General features: G+C 39.9%; 1 protein-coding gene across 1 annotated transcript in view; it reads right to left on the minus strand.

Annotated features, from left to right (window-relative positions):
• The window catches only part of SI (sucrase-isomaltase), a 1019699-nt gene that overhangs the window by 230417 nt on the left and 767309 nt on the right, over nucleotides 1-21973 (minus strand). The window contains exon 51 of the mRNA XM_069618482.1: nucleotides 1991-2087. Within this exon, the coding sequence (XP_069474583.1) occupies nucleotides 1991-2087 (97 nt within the window). The remainder of the gene's footprint in view (nucleotides 1-1990; nucleotides 2088-21973) is intronic.

The following is a 21973-nucleotide window of genomic DNA, read 5'->3' on the forward strand; positions in this document are numbered from 1 at the left end:
TTGCTCAACTCATAGGAAGAGCAGTTTTTGGGAGACTTATATGTTTGGCGTCATTAGATGATTCTGCATGAAATGTTGCAGAAATAGTATATGGCCACCTTTTAATTATTTTGCAAAGTTGGGTGCAGTGTCATCAAGGGGGTGGCAAAGTTATAGTGGGTTCCCAACATGTTTGAAATCTCCATAGACATATATTGAAACATTGAAATAAAATGTTGCTCACGCCTGCAGCCTAAACCACTGGACCAATTTGCACAAAATGTGCACGAGGAGCTGAGTCCTGGTATCGAAAGTGTACTTTTGCAAATATAGTGAAAATCCGTCTTTTCATTTTTTTAAAAAAAATGACCAAAAAGTAGATTAAAAAAAAGTGTGATATCTGCATCCGGTCCATTTAATCACTTCCTAATTTGGTGTCCGCTGACTCCTCTTCACCAATCGGCTTAACGTTCGCAGACATCATACATGCCCATTGATTGGTCAATTAAAAATGTGAGGTGCATCAAAACCTTTGAACCAGACGCCATGTTGGAGTCGTGAACTCCCTTTGTGGTCCGCAGGCATCACAGTAAAAACATATTAAAAAACACAACATTAGATAATGAAACAATATCTGGGGAGGTATTGGGTGATGGGATATGTCCAGAAAAAGACCTATATCAGGTGATTTTTCTTTTACGAAGTCTGTGAACATATCAGGTAATGGAGCAAAGTAATTTTGCACCAATTACTTAGATTCTGTAATAGTGAATGACGAATACATGTTTCACTATGGAAAATATGAAGATGACTGTTATTTTGGCTTAATATGTTTGTCATGCTAGATAAAATAGAAACACATACATTTTTATATTAGGTAGCAAAAGTAACAAAGGGAGTATTATGTTGGCACTATGGAAAATATGTTCAGATAATATAGAGTTTGACAAAACGTGTTTGCCCCATTTTGTATCATCTAATCGTTTGCAGAGTGGCAAACATTTGGCGCAAATGTCAGATAATTTGTCCGTTCTAATTTATCTGGGATATTTGATATTTATAATATTTCTAGAGGGTTTCTTTATTTCCTTTTTAATCTTGAGTAAAAGCAGGCCAAGGAGCATGTGATTTCTTGTAGCAGGATGAGCGGAAAACAACTTAAATTTATGTTAATAAAAGGGAATATATATTGAACACATTTAAAAATGAGTCCCTGCTTAGGAAATTGCTTTAATAAAGTAGCTTTCTTGGTTGTGCTCACAATGGCGTCTCCCAGCTATTCACTAATTGCAGAAGTTTCAAATATGTTTCCATGCAATTGCTATGGTCATTGGGGAGAGTCTAGGAAAGCTGATTGCTTTATTGGAAAGGGCCAAGTATTATGTACAGAATCTTTATGGCATGAATGCAGTTTTAAAACCAACGTTTATTTTTTGTGAGTATATTGTCCAGACTGTTTCGTGCAGATATAATGCTAGTTCATACATATTTCTAAATAATCAGCAACAGATCGAAATGAATACATTGACAGCAATGTAATGAAGTCAGTCTCTTTATGTGGTGTATCCCATGGAAACATAACATATATTTTCTTTTACTTAATTTCACACATATATACCACAGGGTTTGGCTTTTGAACACATAAATGTGCTTAATGTGGCTGCATATCTCTGTATTTATCCACAGATTTGGATGTTCCCTGCCAATTAGCCATTGGACATTCATATTAATCTATAACTCACATATCACGAGCTTCCAATTTAACAGGGGGTTAAAATCAAAATAGGAATGTGATACGTGTCCACAAAACGTCAGACATTCAAACACCATGCATCAATATAGTAATGCAATTATCGACAACACTCAACGGTGCAAGTACATATTTACCAAAGCAAGTCAGTTGGACGTCCGTTTTTTAAAGTATAATATCTATTACTGGATAAACATGTCATGCAGCCTCCCTGTGGCAAGCGGAAACAACGAGCTATCAGAACATTGGGAAAACACGTACCCATTGCATTGCTGTTTAGCAACAGCACTCCGTGAGCATTTCCATCTGTTTCCAAGCCCATGTAAAAGGGATGAACACCATAACTGTTCAATTTATACTGCAAACAAGTAAATAGAAACAGAGTTAGTTGTTTTATTGCGCACTGTGACTGAACACTATTACATAAAAGTTACCCTAGTATGCTGTAAAAGTGTTACTTCCTCCCTTGTGCAATGATTTGTTTATACAGATTCCTTCCGTTTGCATGAAACATACTGTTTTTTTCCTGACAATTCACAAGTTGTATAGACAACAGTGACGCACACGCAGGTGCCCCAACTCCCCTATGCCCGCCGACGAACTCCAACATCTTGGCAAAAAGGTTCTAACACACAATTCTGGCGTTTATTCACTGACAAGTATTGTTTCTTTACAAGCTGCAGTTCAAATACTTCATTCATGAGGAAAAGACACTGTTAATACGAACATAATTATAGAGTTAACACACTCACTAAAAACAATAACATTGTTAGCTGTGTCTTAGTTGTGACACCTAGGAATGCAATTACAATACGGCACGCGGATGGATTCAGATTGCCAAGAGGCTACTAAAGTGACAGAAGTGTACTATAAAAGGCGACTTTACATTACATTAGGAGCTTTAGCCCATAGTGACATAATGTCTTCTTTGACTGTGGGAAAAATAAGTGGTATGAAGATATTTCTTCAGCAACATTGTGTGAACCAACGTCACATCCTGTCTGGTACTTGGTTTTTCTTTTTTTTTTTTTTTTATAAAAGCAACTACAAAATTTTGGGTGCAGACCTTGTCACATGAAGGTAATAATGAACTCAAAGGTGCCCTCTATTTAATTCCTGCCCTCACAATGTATAAAACACTCTAACCCACAATGAAATCCACATCATACACAAGTGTGCTGCAGAGACTTTCGTTCTCCCTCCAAGATGCCCAAATGTTATTGATCCCCATCTGTTTGGCAGGTTAGAAGTAACAAAATGTAACTTCTTCATTTGTAAAAAAAGTGGACACACAACACAGTAGTTCAGTACTCAAGTAACAATCTTAAAGGTTCAGTCGTGTTTCAGAGTGTTGTGCTACAGAGCACTTAATGTAGATAATTAGACAGTCTAATTACTTTCCAATTGTATAGAAGGAAACAACAAAGGGATCTACTCAGGATCTCCCAATTTGGTTATGTAGAAAATCGAAACTAAAACACAGGTTTACTGGTTTCAACCTCTGACACAACATCACCTCCCAACTTGGTCGTGTGCATAACGAAGCAAATCAGTTTTAGCTACACACACCTGGTGGATGGTGTTCAATAGCTAGTACCACAAAGGAAAGAATGAAAATCTATTTGCAACGTCAGAACAGGACATCCATTTTGTATGATATTGTCAATTGTTCTTGAATGGTAAAGTATGCACTGAGAAACGGTCCAATTGTTAGGCAGTGAAAGACACACATATGTAAGTTAGTGTTCACTTGTTCAGGGGCATGCTCAGTGCTTAAAGTGGGCCGGGGCCTGGCGGGGCCGGGCCCCGGCAGTCTCCAAAAAGTGGGGCTGAGCCGGGGCCCTGCCGGGGCCCCGTCCCACCGCCCGCAACATTGGCAGGATGCATTATCCCGTCGCAGCCGCAGCCGCGACGGGAGATGCATGCGCCTGCCATGAAGTCAGGCGATCTGACAAAAGTGGCAGCCAACCACAGCGACGCTGTGACTGGCTGCCACTTCTGTCAGTCATAGTAACTGCATCTGGTGACCCCCGCGCGAGAGGTCACCAGAGGCAGTTACTGTCCCTTTGTTTCCCCAGGTCGCCGAGGCGTCTCTAACTCTCGGCGAACCTGGGGATTCCTCGAAATATTTCGAGGTTTATAAAAGATGGCTTTGAAAGTACACATTTCAAGCCATCTTTTATAAAGCTTTGCCGACGGACAATTTTGTCCGTAGTCAAAGCTTTATAAAAGACGGCTTGAATTGTGTACTTTCAAAGCCATCTTTTATAAACCCGAAATGTTTAAAAAAGATGGCCTGAAAACTAGGCAAACCGTAGGGTATGCACACAAATATATATAAATGTTATATATTTGTGTGCGTACCTTACTATGGTGTGTGTACTGTGCAAGCCATCTTTTCTAAACATAGAAATATGTAACATATTTCTATGTTTAGAAAAGATGGCTTGCACAGTACACACACCATAGTAAGGTACGCACACAAATATATAACATTTATATATATTTGTGTGTATACCCTACGATTTGTGTACTTTTTAGGCCATGCCCCTCCCACGAGCCACGCCCCCAAATGAGCCCCCCCCCTCGATTTCTTACCCCACTTAAAGCCCTGGCATGCTAGACTAAAGCATCTCAAAAGCCAGGGCCTTCTCAGTTTTGGCCAGTGCAGCTGGACATCTCAGCTTCCATGGGAGGTGATAGCTCCCATGGAGTGCTTCTTGGATCTGTGCATAGTGCTCGGGCTCTCTGCTCACATTCCTTGGCCTGCTCTGCCAGCCACCGTTGGAAACTTACCCCTTTCTCTCACTCGCTGTCACTGTTAAAAGACATAGGGGGTAATTAATGGATTATTTGCGCTGAAAAAAACGGGATTTGTGCGCCATTCTGCCCGCAAATCCCTGTTTAACAAATGGGGATTTGCGGGCAGAATGGCTCACAAATCCTGTTATTTTGAGTGCAAATAATCCATGAATTACCCCCCATAGTAAACAGATTTCTGTCTACAGAGAATCAATATCGTTTTTACCATGTTTCTTATATTTTGCTTTGTGTGTAATAAATAGCTTGCTCAGACCTTTGGAGCCTCAAATAATTATTTATGTGTTGATTATGGTCTCTTGGCATTGTGCATTGAGGTGGCGGTAACATCCTGTCTAACCTCACTGTCAAGTCACCTTAGTTACTTAAATAGGCCAACAAATCTAGTCAATATTTTTGTAACTCTGAAAATATGCGCAAGAAATTGTCTGCACTCAAATCAACATTGACGGCCTGATTCATGGATTATTTGCACCAAAAAAAACGGGATTTGTGCGCCATTCTATCCGCAAATCCCTATTTAAATAATAGGGATTTGCGGGCAGAATGGCGCACAAATCCTGTTTTTTTTTACGCAAATAATCCATGAATCATGTTCATAGTAAAAACACGTCTGTCCACAAAAAACTGAAGGCGTGTTACTCTATTTATTTTCTTCAGAATGCATACAATAACTGTCCTATGACCAAAATCATAATAACAATAGACACGTTATGTATTGCAGTCTCAAAGTGGAAAGCACCAATCTGTCAAGCAAAATGGAAATGAAACAAGACCTTTCAACATCAATCAGCAAATCTCTCAATAACTTAATTAACTCCATTAGCCCTTATGCAATGTATGTTGTTGTGAAAGAACTTTGAACATTAAGCACTGGATAATCATGACCGGACAGCTGACTCACACCAAAACCACGCTGCTGTATATATGTTAAATAGGCTCTCCCAGGCAGAGAGAAAAGGCCTAAAAAAGAGTTATCAGCTGCAACAACAAATAGCCTCTGTCCTTAGTAAAGGTCATCTCAGCTTTCAGAAATGGTAGAGAGGTTATCTAATGTGGGTAACTCATATTGTGCTTATATATGAATGAACCCACTCTTAAACCCTGGCCCTGTTCAGATTGCATGGGAGGAGAACACAGTATTTTTCTTCGTCCTCAGAATCCATTGAAGCCACAACCCAACTATCTTTGCCTAGGAAGGCCACCAAAGCAAAATTCAAATCAATTGGTATTGTCAATGCATGTTTGCCTAAGGCATGCCCTCCCATAATCACTGAAAAAGTCCACATTCTTATGACCATTTAAAACTACAGTGGATAAAGCAGCAAAGTGGCTGTTGTATTACCTAAGAAGAGATCAAGAGGATAGGAGTTATTTGCGACTTTTAATGTGTTTCTAATACAAGTGCACACACATTCTTAAATGATCAAGTACACCTTTATTAGATAGCAAGGTAAATATTACAAAGGAAGCTTTTACATATTAAAATTCTAAAACAATACATTGTTTGCTTAGCAATCCTATTCAACTGCACTTATTTTAATGTTAAATTTGGACATTTGAGCTGATCACGTTGCACAAGATACTGAAAACTATTTCTAAGAATGTCCGAAACAACTTGGACACGAAGCGTTGACTCACTATCTATGCATGGTTTGGGGTTATTCCGTGCAGAATTTATTTAAATAATTGACGGAGAAGGGGGTGCCCCCTTCTCAAAAATAGATAGCTACATCTTGGATATTTAACAAAAACTGGGTGTTGTTAGTAATGAAACAGCTGCCATCTTGTTTTTCTCTTGATGTGAGAGATAATCACAGCTATGCTTGAGGATATGGGAAAATGAAATGGAGGAAAAAAGCCATTTGCAGGTAAAAAAACATGCACATGCCATCAGGCTAGAGGTGGGGGGTGCAAGCAGGCAAAGCTTTCTTTAGCCTCGAATAGCCGACATCTCAAAGCAAACTGCCTCACAGAAACAGCATGTGCTGTGGGAGTAAAGGGAGAGGGCAGGAGGCCATCTGGTTTGTGGAAGGAGCTGGCTTAGATGAATGGGGCACTTGATGAGGGCCTAGGGTAGCAGGAAAGCATTGACTGTTTATCTGATATTTAAAGCTATATTTGGCATCAGAAAGGACCATGGATAGCCCACGGTTCCAGTTTTTTTGTGGAAAGATATGTTGACAGCTATAGTGACATTGAAAGTGAACGGTCCCCCATCCATGCAGAAACCTGGACAGACCATGCTTAGTTTCAAAGTGAGCAAAGGGCCAGCCTCATCAGGCAGTGTTGCCCAATTGAATGAGCCAAAGTTACAAGACCACTTAAGGAAAGGTGGAGGCTATTTCCTTGCTTTGAAGCTAAGCTGGGTCAGTCCTGCTTTTAAGCGAAGCAGTGTCAGTCCTGGTTACTGCATGGATGGGCGACCAAATGGGCATCCAAATAATTTTTAATCATGCTACTGTCAGTCTTTGAAAAATGTGTACTCAGAGACAATTTTTTGCCTTTTGCTGAATTGCATTCTGGTACTTGTAGTCTCCCAGTCAATAATGAAAAAAATATATATTTTTACAGCAACAGTGGGTTTCCCATCCCTGCAGTTACTGGGACAAACCCTGTTTAGCTTCAAAGCAAGGAAGGTGTCAGTCCCGTAAGACCATGTTGCCTAATAAATGAAACTACCTTACAAGACCACTTACAGAAACATGGCTTAAGGGTGCCGGATTCTTCCTCACAACTAAGCACGGTCGGTCTCGGTTTCTTCATTGATGCGAGACATGCCACAGTCATGAATGCTGTGTGTTTTCTTAGTTTCAAATATCTCATAGCATACAACAACTTCATTATTCTTTTTTAAACCGTGCTACTGTCATCCTTCAAAGTTTGCAGTCAGAGTCCATTTTGTTTGCTGATTGCATTCTGGGATTTGTGGTCTCACAGTCAAGATGGGGGGAATAATGCCACAAGTGCACACTTTTCCCTAACATAGTTCTACAAGGATTTATATATTTGAGTGCAACTATGGTATGTGTACTTTTCAAGTTATCTTTATAAAGCAGAGTATTGTTGAAAGCCAGATATGGCGGTGACGAGGGGAAATGATGAGCTGGCAAGTAAGTCATGATAATTTGCCCACAATGTGGCAAGAGAGTTTGCAATCCTGGACACTTTTGCCTTTACTTTCCCCTAATTGTGGCATCTTTTCAGGACACAAGTAAAGGACACATGTGGGTGGACAGTGTAACTTTTTTTCACAGGGCGGACGCAACTCTTTGGGGTTTTCTGAGGTTGCCAAGCTTGCTCAAGTTTTTGGCTTCCAGGATCTAACTCTAGTTCTCATGTTCCCAGTGCAGACGCTTACTCACAAGACCACAGCCATTTGTTTCGTATTGGAATTTAGTTTCCAGGGGAAATTTCATGACAGATTGCTGGGTTTAAAAGGTGAGCGTATTTTATGCTTTGCCAGCATGATTATTGGACATTTCCTCTCTCAGGTTGTTTATCTGGTGGTCATTGCATTTTTTTTAAGGTCCAATGCTATTTTGTCTTGCGCACTTTTGTTTTAAGGAGTAGGTCTATTGAACTACATTTGTATATTTCACTATAAGATACATGTTCACTTACTGTGCATATATCATGGTGCCAGCTTTTGATTTTGGGGGCAAAAATATGGGCATATATTATTTTTGCGGTTGGACATTTTTTACCCTTTTATGTACTGCTTGAATGCAGTTAGTTGGGGTTGTTTGATGTATCACAACAGTCACCAGGAAACAGTCCATAAAACAAGGGTCTTGTAGTACGCTGATTAACCAAAGTGGTGATCCTCACCAAATAATTTAATTACACAAATCATTATCTATAAACATTGGCAGTTCTAAAAGCCTGCAATCTTTTATACATCATTTAGAAAAATAGATATGTTTACAGCTACAGTGACATCGAGGATGAAAAATCACTGTTGACCCATGTCTCCCATCCATGCAGTAACCAGGAACGACCCTGCTTAGCTTCAGAGCAAGGAAAAGACCTGCCCCTCAGGCCATGGTGTCTAATAAGAAAGACACCTTTACAAAACCATGTAGAGCAACATGGCCTGAGGGGACTGACACCCGTCCACACTTGGAAGCTAAACAGGGTTGGTCCAAGCTACCGCATGGATGGGAGACAGCCCACAGTCTGGTGGCGTGTGTTTTCTTTGTTTTAAACATCTCATAGCACACTAAGAAAACACATGTAATCTGCTTTTTTTAAAAACTGTGCTACTGTCAGTCCTTGAAAGTTTTGCACTCAGAGAATTTTTTTGCATTTTGCTGAATTGCATTCTTGTATTTGTAGTCTGCCAGTCAAGAGGGGGCCGGGGGTAATGGCTCAATTGTACACTTTTTGCCTAACATAGTTGAATAAGGATTTATATTTTTGAGCAACACTATGGAATGTGTACTTTTCAAGTTATTTTCGTAAAGCAGGGTATTGTTGAAAGCCAGCCATGAAGGTGAGGAGGGGAAATGATGAGAGGGCAAGTAAGTCATGACCATTTACCCACAATGTGGCAAAAGAGTTTGTAATTGTGGACAATGGTGCAGTTATTCTTCCCTGTTTGTGGTTGCTTTTCAGGGCACACGAAAAGGACATATGTGGGTGAAGAGCCTAACCTTTTTTCAGAGGGTGGCTGCAACACATGTGGTTTTTTGAGGATGGAAATCTTGCTCAAGTACTTGGCTACCAGGATTTTACTCAAGGTGTCATGTTCCAAGTGCAAAAGCTTACCCACAAGACCACAAGCACTTGTTTCATATTGGGATTTTGTTTACCAAGGAATATTGTACGACAGATTGCTGAGTTTAAAAGGTGAGTACCTTTTATTCTTTGCAAGTATATTTATTGAAACATTTCCTCTCTCAGGTTATTTTTCTGATTTTCATTACTTTTTTTTAAATTCCAATGCTGTTTTGTCTTGCGCACTTTCTTCTAAAGGGAAGGTCAAATTTACTACATTTGTATATTCCACTTTAAGATATAAGTTCACTTACTGTGTGTATATTCATGGGTGCAAGCTTTTAATTTTCGCTATGGGTGCAGAAAGTACCTGGGCATATGTTATTCTTGCAGGCGGTCATTTTTTTCCTGTTTCCGTGCTGCTTGAATGTGGTTAGTTGGGGTTGTGCGATGTATCACAACAGTCACTAAGAGACATAAAACAAGGGGCTTGGAGCACACTGCTTAACCAAAATGTGTGGTCGATAGCAAATAATTGCCTAAAACATTGTGAGTTCTCAAAGCCTGCAATATTTTATACAGAACAATACAAGTGTCAAAACAGGACAAAATCTGTTGGTGATTGATGAACATCTTTGAGCGATGGGTTGCACGTGTTTCAAAATATAGAGTGGCTGTGCCCACTGGCCATGGTTGTAGGCCAGGGCTAGTAGTTTGATAGTGTTCGGACGTGCCCACCACCCATGGCAGAAGGCCATAGCTAGTTGACTGGTAGCATTTTAAAATGGGCAGTCGAAGACCATGATAGTGGTCTGGAAGCGTTACAAAACCCTTGAAATTCAAGGAAACAACTTTAGTTGCAGGGACGTTAAGGTGAGAACGCATAACAAAACCTGAAATTCAGCTAAGCTACCTTGACTTCATGGCCCTGTTGCGAAGCCTAGGACCACAATGATGGCATCAAAGATCACATAACTGATGACATCACTAAGCACATGTTGTGTGAGAAAACTGATGACATTACAAATCACATCACTGATGCCATCACTGGTGACAACACATGAATCCCATTGTATATAACTGATTACATCAATAATGGAATTAGACATAACATCATTTATAAGTTAGCTCATGAACATTTTGCTTACCTTAATAACAATTTAGGCTGTGGACTTGGCCATGCCATAGGCTGGGGTCCCTGGCAAGCACCAAAGGCCATAGTGGTCAGGTAGTGATAAAAAATACCAATATGCATGGATAAAAGCCCATCATTGTTTTAAAATATACAGTGGGCAACGTTGAAAGCTGCAGTCAGTAGCCATGACTAAAGACCATAGCTAGTGCCCATTAATATGTTAGAACATACAATCTGCATAGCCAAAGGCCACTGGCTAGTATTGTGTTGAAGACCATGGCTAGTGGTTGGTTAGTGTTGTATAATATACAGTGGGCACGGCCAAAGGCATCACTTATTGCATTTATTATGTTAAAATATACAGTGGACATGGCCAAAGATGTACACACTGCTCAAGGTCAAAGGCCATGGCTAGTGCCCCATTTATATGTCAGAATATGTGGTGGGCACAGCCAAAGATTGTGGCCACTGTCCAGTGTTGTGCTAAATTCCATGGCTAGTGCCTAATCAGTGTATATAATATACAGTGGGCATGGTTGACAGCTGTATCCAATGGAAAAGGCCAAAATCTATGGTCGGTAGCCTGTTAGTGATTTAAAATATTTAAGCATTCAGTGCACATGGGTGAACATTGTGGCCATTGTCCATAACTGAAGGCCATGACTAGTACCCATTCATGTGTCAAATGTATTTGGCCATGCACACTGACTAGGGCTGAAGGCCATGCTTAATGCCAGTTACTGTTGTAATGTAATTAGTGATGTCATATTTGATGTGATCTGTGTGTAATTATTGTGGTCATAGGCTGCACAACAGGGGTTGTGAAGTTAAGGTGTTTTAGCAGATTTTCAGGCGGTTTTGTTGCGTTAAGTTCTCAGCTTAATGTCCATTCAACTAAAGTGTTTCCTTGTGATAGCAGCACTATATTTAAGGTGAGTGAGAGACACATAGGAACCCCTCAAAATGATATTGTTAATAACCTTTGAGTAACGGATTTGTCAGAAATGTCAAAGCCAATTAAATGTCTGTCCACCCTTCCAGTCTGCAAAGTTTCATAAAGATTTCTTAAAAAATGAAAAAGTTATTAAGCGGTAGAGATAAATTTTGTTTCAAAAGTTATAATAGACACAAAAGGTCTGGACGATTTGGACCAGGTCTGAAACAACTTGGGCACAAATTGTTGACTTGTGATCCATGCGTGGTTTGGGGTTATTCTGTGCCGTAGTTATTTAAAAAATTGACGGCAAAGGGGGTGCCCCTTCCCCAAAAATTATATTATATCTCCCATGGTGCATTGCAGGATCATGGTTTTCAGAAATGAAACAACCGCCATCTTGTTTTTCTCTCGATGCGAGAGATATTCGTGGCAAAAGCCGAGGTATTGGGAAAATGAAACGCAGAAAAAGTTATTTGCAGGTAAAAAAACCAACAAATGCCATCAAGGTAGAGGTGGGGGGATGGCTAGAAAGCACTGAGTGAAATGTGGTATTTGGAGGGGGTCCAGGGGCAGAGTTTGCAACACAAAGCTTTCTGTAGCCTCCGCTATAGCTGCAAATAGCAGACATCTGGAAGCAAACTGCGTCAGAGAAGCAAAAAAAGCAGTGTGTGCTCTGGTGTGAAATGGAGAGGGCAGGGGAGCTGAGGAGGCTGTCTGGGGAGTGGGTGTAGCTGGCACATATGAGGGGGGCACTTGGTGATGGATTGGGGGACAGGGAAGCATTTATTTTGTGCTGTTTTGCAGATATTTGCAGCTATGTCCATGGTTAAAAAGGACTGCATATAACCGTGGTATGTGTGTGTAGTTCGGTACCCACATTGCATTTTTTCGGGAACAATATTTTGACCTATAGTGACATCGGGGGTGAGAAATCACTGGTCAACGCCAAAGGCCATCCCAGTCTCCCATTCATGCAGTAACCAGGAGAGAATGTGCTTAGTTTCAAAGTGAGGAAAAGGCCATCCTCCTCAAGCCAAGTTGTCCGATAAATGAGCTTAACCTACAAGACCGCTTAGAGGAATGGGCCAGCCCTTTTCTTGCTTTGAAGCTAAGCAGGGTCAGCCGCGCTTTAAAGCTAAGTAGGGTCAGTCCCGATTACTGCATGGATGGGCATCTGAATGATTACATTTTATTTTAAACCGTGCTACTGTCAGGCCTATAAGGTTTTGCACTCAGAGACAATTATTTGCCTTTTGCTGAATTGCATTCTGGTATTTGTAGTCTCCCAGTCAATAATACAAAATAAAAATATTGGTATTTTATAGCAACAGTGGGTTTACCATCCCTGCATTAACTGGGACAAACCCTGCATAACTTTAAAGTAAGGAAGGGGTCAGCCCACTAAGACCATGTTGCCTAATATATGAGCCCACCCCCGTAAATGAACACTTAGACAAACATGAACTAAGGGGGCTGGTTCCTTCCTCACTTTGAAACTAAGCAGAGTTGTTCCCAGGTACTGCATGGATGGCAGACAGTCCACTGTGCTGAATGCTGTGTGTTTTCTTAGGTTTTAATATCTCATAACACACAGCATCCACATGTATATAAAACAGAAAAAATGTAATTTAAAAAATAACATTCATGTTGAAAACTGCTATCAGAGAACCCTGGCCTTAAGGAGTTTGAGACACAGCACTTAACCATTACGCTACAATGATGTTATTGTCTGGATTTTCACAATTTTCCTTCCTAGCCTTTTATTGTTGAACATATTAAATTAATAATGAGTTCAAGGCTGTATGTTTTTTTTTTAATTTAACTAATTTAATTTAATTAAAAGAAAAGAAAAGCAACGCAAGTGGGAGATGGCGAGGTTTGTTGCACTGCAGTCTTGTGTTCTTATTTAGCATGAGGGCACTTAGAAGTGGCTGCAATGTCAGCCACGTCCAAACATCCCAGGTGCAAAAAAACAGCGCGAGAATAGCTTTCACGCTAAAAAGACAAGCCAAAATGGGTTAAAGCATAATCCAAGAAAACCCTCGAAATTCTGCTAAAGCCACCTTAACTTTGCATTCACTGTTGCGCAGACTATTACCACAATGATGACCTCACAGATCACATCACTGATGACATCACTAATTACATGATGTATGGTAACACTGATGACATTACAAATCACATCACTGATGCCCTCACTGGTCACAAAACTAATTGCATTGTATATAACTGATTACGTAAATAATGAAATTAGAAATAGCCTAATTTGTAGGAGTGCCAATACAATTTTAAATCCGTAGTTTTTGCGAACAGCTGTGCCCATCCGCAAACACGCTATGATGGGCCGTTGTATTACTCTGTCTATAAATAGTATTTGCATAGGCACATCAACGCTTTTCATCATTTAATTGGCTTTACCCGTAAACGTAGTTATATTTGTAGCTGAGTCTATAAACATACATTTTCTGTACTATAATCATATTGTTGTGTGGATGATGCAGTACAGAATTGTATTTGTGTTTGTTATTTGATCTGGTTAGGTGTTATTTGAAGTTTTGAAGGCTGTGTTAGTTTGATTTGGGGTTTCCAAAAAATGCATGAGTAGCCACGGATACAAAGCAAGATCTGCAGTCCTGTCTAATAGCCATGGCTATAAAAGATGCTGGGTGAGGGGAAATAGATTTCTGTGAGTTTCATTGTTTGTTATTGGTTGTTGGTATTTTTCAATTCATGTAGCTGTCTGTGATAGGTTGTGGGGAAAATGTGTCATCCATTTAAGTAGTTTTATTAGTATATAGTCCTCTTCTTTTGGTATTCATTTTGAAAAGTATAAAACCCACCATTTTCTGCAGTTTTATCCTTTTGATTCCAGAACTATCACTGTGCACATGACAGGAGTGTGGCTAATGTGAAAGTAAGTCTTAATACATTTTTAAATGTTTCATGGTTTAGTTTCAGTTGTGTGTGTGTTAGTTAAATATACCATTGATATCAGTTGGTCATTATGATTTTTTTTTTCATTTGCTTTGATTGTGTGGCAAGTATTTTAAATATTTTTAAGTTTTAGAAAAATGAACTTTTAAAATTAGATTAGTGAATAATGACATTTAGATGCAGGGATTACATTTTTTGAATTATGTTAGTGAAGTTGAAGGTTTATTTGATTGTATTTACTGTACTTTTAATCCACATTCAGGTCTTTTGAGTGTTGTTGGAGGTAGTTGACATGATGGTGACTTGCAAGTTCATTTTATTTATACATTTCTGTTTAATATTATTGTAGCTGTATCAATTTCATCATCCCAGTGGACTCTCACTAGATGTTGTACAGTTAACTCCCATGAAAGATCAACCTATATTCAAGACATAGCGGTACGGTTGGAGATGGGAGGAGCACATCTATAGAGTGCTCATGAAAATCCTCCTTTGTGACCTTTCTAGCATTTCAGATGATTCTATAAATGCAGTACAGCACATGTTGGTGGCAGCACCTTATATGTGTGGTGGTTGATTTTGTACAACCACTACTCACAGCTCCAGTGATGAGGGTAGATATGTAAATCAAAGATGGTGATGTTTTTGCAATGGTGGTTGGAGGTGCTGCAGATGGAATAGGAAGGCACATGGTGTAGAGTTTTGTTGCAGAATGTGCAAAGTACCTCATCTGCCCATTTCTGGAACAGTGTTTTTTTGTATTTAAAGAAGTGCCAACTGTCAGCAGTGTTTTTCATCATAATTGTTGTTTTCCTTGGTTTTAATGAAATCAGAACCAAAATGATAATGTCATCGCTGCTATTACTATCATTGTAATTGGTTATTTATAAAACGCTTAATACCCAGAGGTTTCTGAAGTGCAGACCCAGGGATCGAACCTGTATTGCTGCATGTCGTCTTGCTTCCAAAGGGAGCACATTGCCCCTGAGTTTTCCTCCCAAGCTTAGTTATAGTACTATGTACATGGTTATAGTACTAGTGTTTCTACCTGTGTTATTATCCCTTGTTCTCCAAGTTTACTTATCCTACCCCAGTCTCTCTTGTTCTCCAAGTTTACTTCACCTTCCCATCTTTTGTCCTGCAACCTCCCAGTAAAATGTTCTTCATTTATTTTCACCCAGTTTATATATTCATGTGTTTTTCTTGTAGTGATATTTTCTTCTATCTTTCTATATTGTTGTATGTTTTTTTATCCAAGTTGGATTTTAGTGCATGTGATGATCTGCATGCACCATATGAGGGTTATAAAAATGTGTGTATTAAATTGGGTTTATTAAATTGTGCGTGTGTGTCTTTGAATTGATTATGTTTTTTTTTACAGACAGAAGGATATTATTATAATTTTTTTACAAAATAGATGAATAACCACAGCTACAATGTAGTCCAATGGGCTGTTGGATATTGGAGGGGTGTGTACCTGCAACAATGACTGGGGGGGTTTCCTAGATGCGGTTTTGATGAACTATAACTGCGGCTTAAGCTGTAATGCGCACAAAGTTCACTATTTATATACTCTTTTTCTACTGTTTCTTTTGTAATTAATATTTTACACCAGGTTTATGAAAAGAAACACATGCAATCTTATAGTCACGGCAACAATACTTGGGGTATCATTGGATTGTTTTGTAACTGCGTCTGTACACAATTTTGGCGGGAAATTAAATGTTGAACATTTTTTAAGTTGTATTGAGTGTGGTGTTTGTAAACAGTTATTGTAACATTCTAAACACGTTTTATAGATTAATAATACATATAAGTGTACACATTTGAAAAAGGTAAATAAATATGCAAACCAAGTTTGTTGAAAACAGATTTATTCGGGGTAATGGGGTTTTGGGTTTTCTTTTTCTTTTAGTTGAAACACATGAATTATCTTCTTTTTTAGCACATTTATCTGGATTTTTACTGTCCATGATTTGTTATACATTTTTAAAGTCCTTTTTTATTGATTGTACTTCTTATTGGATATTAAATAATAGTTGTTTTAATTCTTTGAGTTAATCCATGATTAGTTGAGTGTTTATTGTTTGTGGTGCTTCTTGCTTTATCCTTCTAGATATTTAAAATGACTTCTTCATCTATTTTTTGGTTCTATAACATTATTTTAGATGGAGTATTTGAAATGAGAGGTTTATGCTGTAATTGTGGAGAAATATGTTTGACAGGGAGTACAGGTGTTATTTCTCTTGAGGAAAAAACTTAAATTAATCATCCAAGGAAAGATCACAGAGAAATGTTCAAAGATTTTCTTTTTTTGTAATAGAGGTGAAGAGTATTTATCTATTTGAAAATATATTGTTTGGTTATATATTGGTAAAAGAACATAAAGGCTCTTTTAAGAGCCACCCAGAGAACTTTTTAACTATATTGGAAAAGGAAAATACCTTTGACACCTTTAAAAGAAAAAAAAGTTGCAGTTACGATAGCAGGCAATAAAATGTTGTGCCCTGTTAGACGGATTATAGCCACAGTTATCACTAAGCCAATGAGACGTTGTGTATTTCTGGTGGGTGAAGATGTGTCTATGACTATCACCTTAGCCGCGGGTGTGGCAATCCCAATTTCTGTGCATTGATCGTTCTGTGCATTGATCGTGTTGTTGCATTGATTTTATACTACACAATTTCACATGTGTTTCTGATTCTATTCCCTCGTGTGTACCTTTATGTTGTTTCATTTGATGTACCTTGTCAATATGTCTTTTGGAATCTGTAAACATTGTATGGGTTGCCATGACTACTGGCAGATGACTTGATCCACGGCTTTGAATGCTCCAATCATACGTCATACTTTGTGGCAGGCTTTAGTAGCCACAGTTATAAATCCATTGGTTGTACCCATGGTTATACCTCTCTGTATTTTGGTGCAGTGATTATATTATATCATGGATGCTTCAGCACAGATTTGTACATGTGTTTCTGTTTGGATGTTCTTACCTGAAGGCTAATGTGAATTGATTTTGAAACCTTTGTAATATGTGTTTTCAGCACTTTTGAAAAATTTACCTGTAATCGCGTCTATAGGTGGGTTTTCATTGTGTAACTGGAGTTATAGCCGCAATTATGTAATTTGGCAAACTAGGGGGGAACAAATGTTTTTTTATATAGAATGTAAATGTTGTATATAGTATTCTTTGGAAGGATTGTGTTTGGGTTTATTGATTGATATGGGTTGTAATAAAAATGCGTTGGACATTTTACTTGTTTGCTTTCTACAGTCCTCTTTTTGTGATGTTGATTTATGAAAGTGACCATTTGGTGAACTTTTCACATTTTGGTTCCAGATTTCAGAGTTTGCACATGTTCTGTGTTTGGCTATTGCGAAGATCTATTCATTAATTGGAGCAGCTGAAGGTGAGTGATAGTGTGTTTTACATATTTTATGTACATTTTAAATTGTTGTATTTCTAAGATAAATGATGTATGTTTAGGTGTCTGATTTAGGTAAGTTTATAAGTATTGTTTGGCAAGTAGGGTTTTCCAATTTTTACTTAAATGTTTTTATGAGAGGGATGAAGTCGTATTACATGTGCAATGCTTATGTCTGACAAAAAATATATTTCATTATAAAGGTTGTTTCTCATAGACATTGGAAGATGTGATATGAATGTGGATGTATAAGAAACCCTGGTGTATACCAAGGAGTATAACTCTACCCTTGACCAATAATGTAGTTAGTGTGTGTGCTTTGTAGTTGGATATTAAGCTGTTTTTTCCCCTGAAGCTATATTGTTGATTTTGTACTGTCTTGGAATTGTGAAAGTGTTTGAATGTAGCTTTAAAATTGAAAAGTTGTATGAGGCAGTGAACCTGGTGAATGTGAACTTGCTAGTATTTTAGAAATAATAATCAAACACTATATTTGGCAGTTTCACAATTTGCTTGGAAATGGTTTGCTTTGGAAGGGCAGGATTCTATTTGAGCTTCATGCTATGCAATGCAATATGTAGTTACGCAATGTACCAACATAGGGAGATGTAAAGTGAATAGGGTGCATGGTGGGATGGGGGAACAAGTATTATTGATGAGTCTTGCTAAGACAGCTTTCTGGGGATGGCCAGGGCACTTGGATATTCAAACCCTAGTGGAGTGGGAATAGGCAGTGAAGGGAGGACATACTGCTGATATCTTTTGTTGAGTAGTAGTGATTAGTTTGTGGATGGAATGTAGGAAAGTGGGTCAAGCCATTGGACCTATGATGGTTGAATAGGTGGAAACACGTGAGGTGCTTGAATGTACATGTTATTTGTTGAGGATGACTAAGAATAACTGATTAAATGGGCGGGGTTGTGACAGTGCACAGTTATGTGACTAGCAGTAGACCAAATGCTGTCTGTCTGGCCCTGGTTTAGTTTAGTTTAGTTTATTATTTGTATAGCGCCGCCTGGCCCTAGGGCATCCAGGCGCTTGAGATGAATACAACAAGAGTAATGCAACAGAAATGTACAAATCGATTACATATTTACAAATTTACAGTCTTGGTGCATGCTAGTGAGGTAGGGCTAGGCATTTTGCGTTTCTTTGGATAGAAGCCAAGATTTGGTGTTGTGTCTGAATCTGTGAAAGGACGGTTCTGATCTCAGCTCGAGTGGAAGTGAATTCCAAAGTTTGGAGGCAAGCACGGGGAAGCTGGAGCCACCTGCTTTTTGTAGCTTAAATCTTGGGATATTTAAGCAGTGTGTTTGAGCTGATCTGGTAGGGCGCGCTGGGGTGTGGTGCTTGAGGTTGTCGGATAGGTATCTGGGTGCTTGGTTAGCTAGGCATTTGTGTGTGAGTGAGATGGTTTTATGTTCAATTCTTTGTGGTATGGATAGCCAATGGCAGGTGCGTCTGGCGTCCGAGATGTGTTCATGTTTGGGTATGTTCAGGGCTGCTCGCAAGGCGTTGTTTTGTATGACTTGTAGTTTGTTGATGTTTTTCTGACTGGTTCCCAAGTATAGCGCATTGCAGTAGTCAACTTTGGAAAGGACTAGCGCTCTGGCTAAGGTGATGCAGTTGGATGGTGAGAGGTAAGGTCTGCTGGCATTGATGAGTTTACAGGTGTAAGCAGAGGCTGATGAGATGGAGTTGATCTGTCTTGTCAGTGTGAGGGAGGAGTCGAGGTAGATTCCTAGGGTTTTGACGCTGTTAGAGACAATGATGTTATTGCCGTCTATAGTGAATGCTTGATAGAGTTTGTCAAGTTTATTAAGTCTGGGTTGGGAACCTAGGAGAAGAAGCTCGGTCTTATCGTCATTGAGGCATAGGCCATGCTTGGCCATCCATTCTTGGATAATGGAATAAATGTTGTTGAGAGCAGTGAGGTCGGTGGAATAGTCGCCTGTTAAAGGGATCAGTATTTGGGTGTCATCTGCGTAGTTGGTGTAGATGACACCCAAGCGGTCCAGTATGTCAAAGAGGGGTTTTGTGAATACATTGTATAGAGTGGGGGAGACACAGGAGCCCTGGGGGACACCGCAAGTGACTGGGGCTGGGATGGCAGAGGCTGTGGGTGCGAAGACTCTCATGGATCTGTTGTTAAGGAAGGAATGGATCCATGCGTTGGCGTTGTCTGAAAATTTGGCTGCTGAGGATAGATGTTTGCAGAGGATGTCGTGGTTGACCAGGTCGAAGGCGGCCGATAAGTCAAGGAGGAGAAGGAGGGCTAGTTTACCATTGTCTTTAATGTTGTCCATCTGTGTCTTGAGGTCGATCAGGGCGGTCTCAGTGCCGTGTTTGGGGCGGAATCCTGATTGTCTGAGTCCCAGTAAGTTATTTTTCTCAAGGTGGTTCTGTATCTGGAGATAGGCAGCTCTGTCGAGGATTTTTAGTAGGAAGGGTACAGTCGTTATGGGTCTGTAGTTGGTGGGGACATGAGGGTCAAGGGTGGGCTTCTTAAGTAAAGGAAGAACCCAGGAGTCCTTGAGGTTGTTGGGCACTATGTTGGAGGTGAAAGATGAGTTGATGAGGGAGGTGATGAAGGGAGCAAGTTGTTTGGCTGCATCTTTAATGATAGGGGCTGGGCAAGTGTCGCCTTGGCATTTGGACGGTTTAAGAGAGTGGATTATTTCTTCAACCTCTTTAATGGTTATGGTGGAAAACTCAAAGAGGTTATTGTCATCATTTTGGGGGGTGGTATGGGTATGTGTAGAGGGGGTGATGTTATCGGAGAGGGTGAGGCTTTCTTTCTTTGTCAGGATTTTGGCTTGTAGCGTGGCAATTTTGCCTAGGAGTGCTTCCTGGATGTTCGTGCACCAGTGGATGTCTTTGTTGCAAGTGTCTGGAATGGGGGAGGGTGATTCGAGTTCTCTCAGGATATTGAAGAGCTCTTTGGTATTAGATTTGGCGTTGCTGATTCTTTCATTGTACATGTTTTTCTTAGACTGGATGATGGCTGATTTATAGATGTTCGATGCCAGTGCGTAGGATGTCTTATTAATAGTGGATGGTGACTGTTTCCATGCTAATTCAGCTTGTCTTTTGGATTTGCGGAGTGTTTTTAGTTTGGGGGTGAACCAGGAATTGAGGTGTGCTCGTGGTTTCGCTTTCCGAAGCTTGAGTGGTGCTATGGTGTTTATGGCCTTAAGGATAGTTGTGTTGTATAACTCTACCAGTTCAGTAGGGTTGGTCATGGTGGGTGAGAAGTCGATGATGGGTTGGAGTAGCGGGAGGAGTTTCTCAAGTGTGATATTTTTGTTGTTTCTTGTGAGTGTGGGTGGGGCATTGGCGGAGGGCACTGGTGTTTGAGTGCCTTTGTTGATGGTGAAGGTAATAAGGTGGTGATCGGTCCAGGCGCATGGAGTGTTGGAGAGGATGGTAGTGTTGCAGTTGAGGTCAGCTATCCAGTCAAGGATGCGGCCTTTGTTGCAGTTCTTAAGGAGAGGCTTGTAAAGTGTGAAAATTCGAGCTGAGTGGAGCAAGTAAGTGGCAGTGCATTATCTTTTAGCTCTTTTCTGCTATTACGTTTCTCATGAATTGAGGACACACTAGAGATGCATGAATGGTTGGTTGGTACATCAAAGCAAAGAAGTGTTAGAAATGATCTTGCAACACCTTTCTGAATGTGAATGAATTAATGATGCAAATTAATGTCATTTGAGTCCCGGCGGCGTCCCAGTCTCTCCCAGTAAGCATACACATTTTTTCCTTGTGGTTCAGTGGTGGGAAAGGAGCGTGCCACTGTGCCTTTAATTTTTGTGATCCTCCTACAAAAGCTGACTCCGCGCGTGCATCCTCACGTGCATCTTGAGGAATTTAACAATGCCTCCACAGCGCCCAGAAGCAAAGGAGAAGCCATCAATCCAGAAGCAATTTAAAAAAAAACAGGCAAAACAACAAAGTTTTTAGCATCAGTGACAACTCTTCTGATGAAACCGACCTAGAGTCGGAATTCATCGAAGAAAGTGGCGGGCCGGATTTGATTGATGACATATCATTCTATATCAATGCGAAGGATGCTCAAGTGCACATGGAATCAAGAGGGAGTGTCATTTCAAGTGATTCTCTAATGGCGGTTGCCAGACACAATCAGCGGGAAACCTTAGAGAGAAGTGATCATGTGGCTGACTGTTCATCGCAGGGAACTAAGAATCCTTCTTAACTCTAGCAGACAAACAAAGAAAGTTAGACCTCATGTCGGTTCCTGGGAAAAAAACAAGAGA

Source organism: Ambystoma mexicanum, chromosome 10 (assembly GCF_040938575.1).
Source record: "Ambystoma mexicanum isolate Mex_15411 chromosome 10, UKY_AmexF1_1, whole genome shotgun sequence".
In the NCBI taxonomy this organism is placed as follows: domain Eukaryota; kingdom Metazoa; phylum Chordata; class Amphibia; order Caudata; family Ambystomatidae; genus Ambystoma; species Ambystoma mexicanum.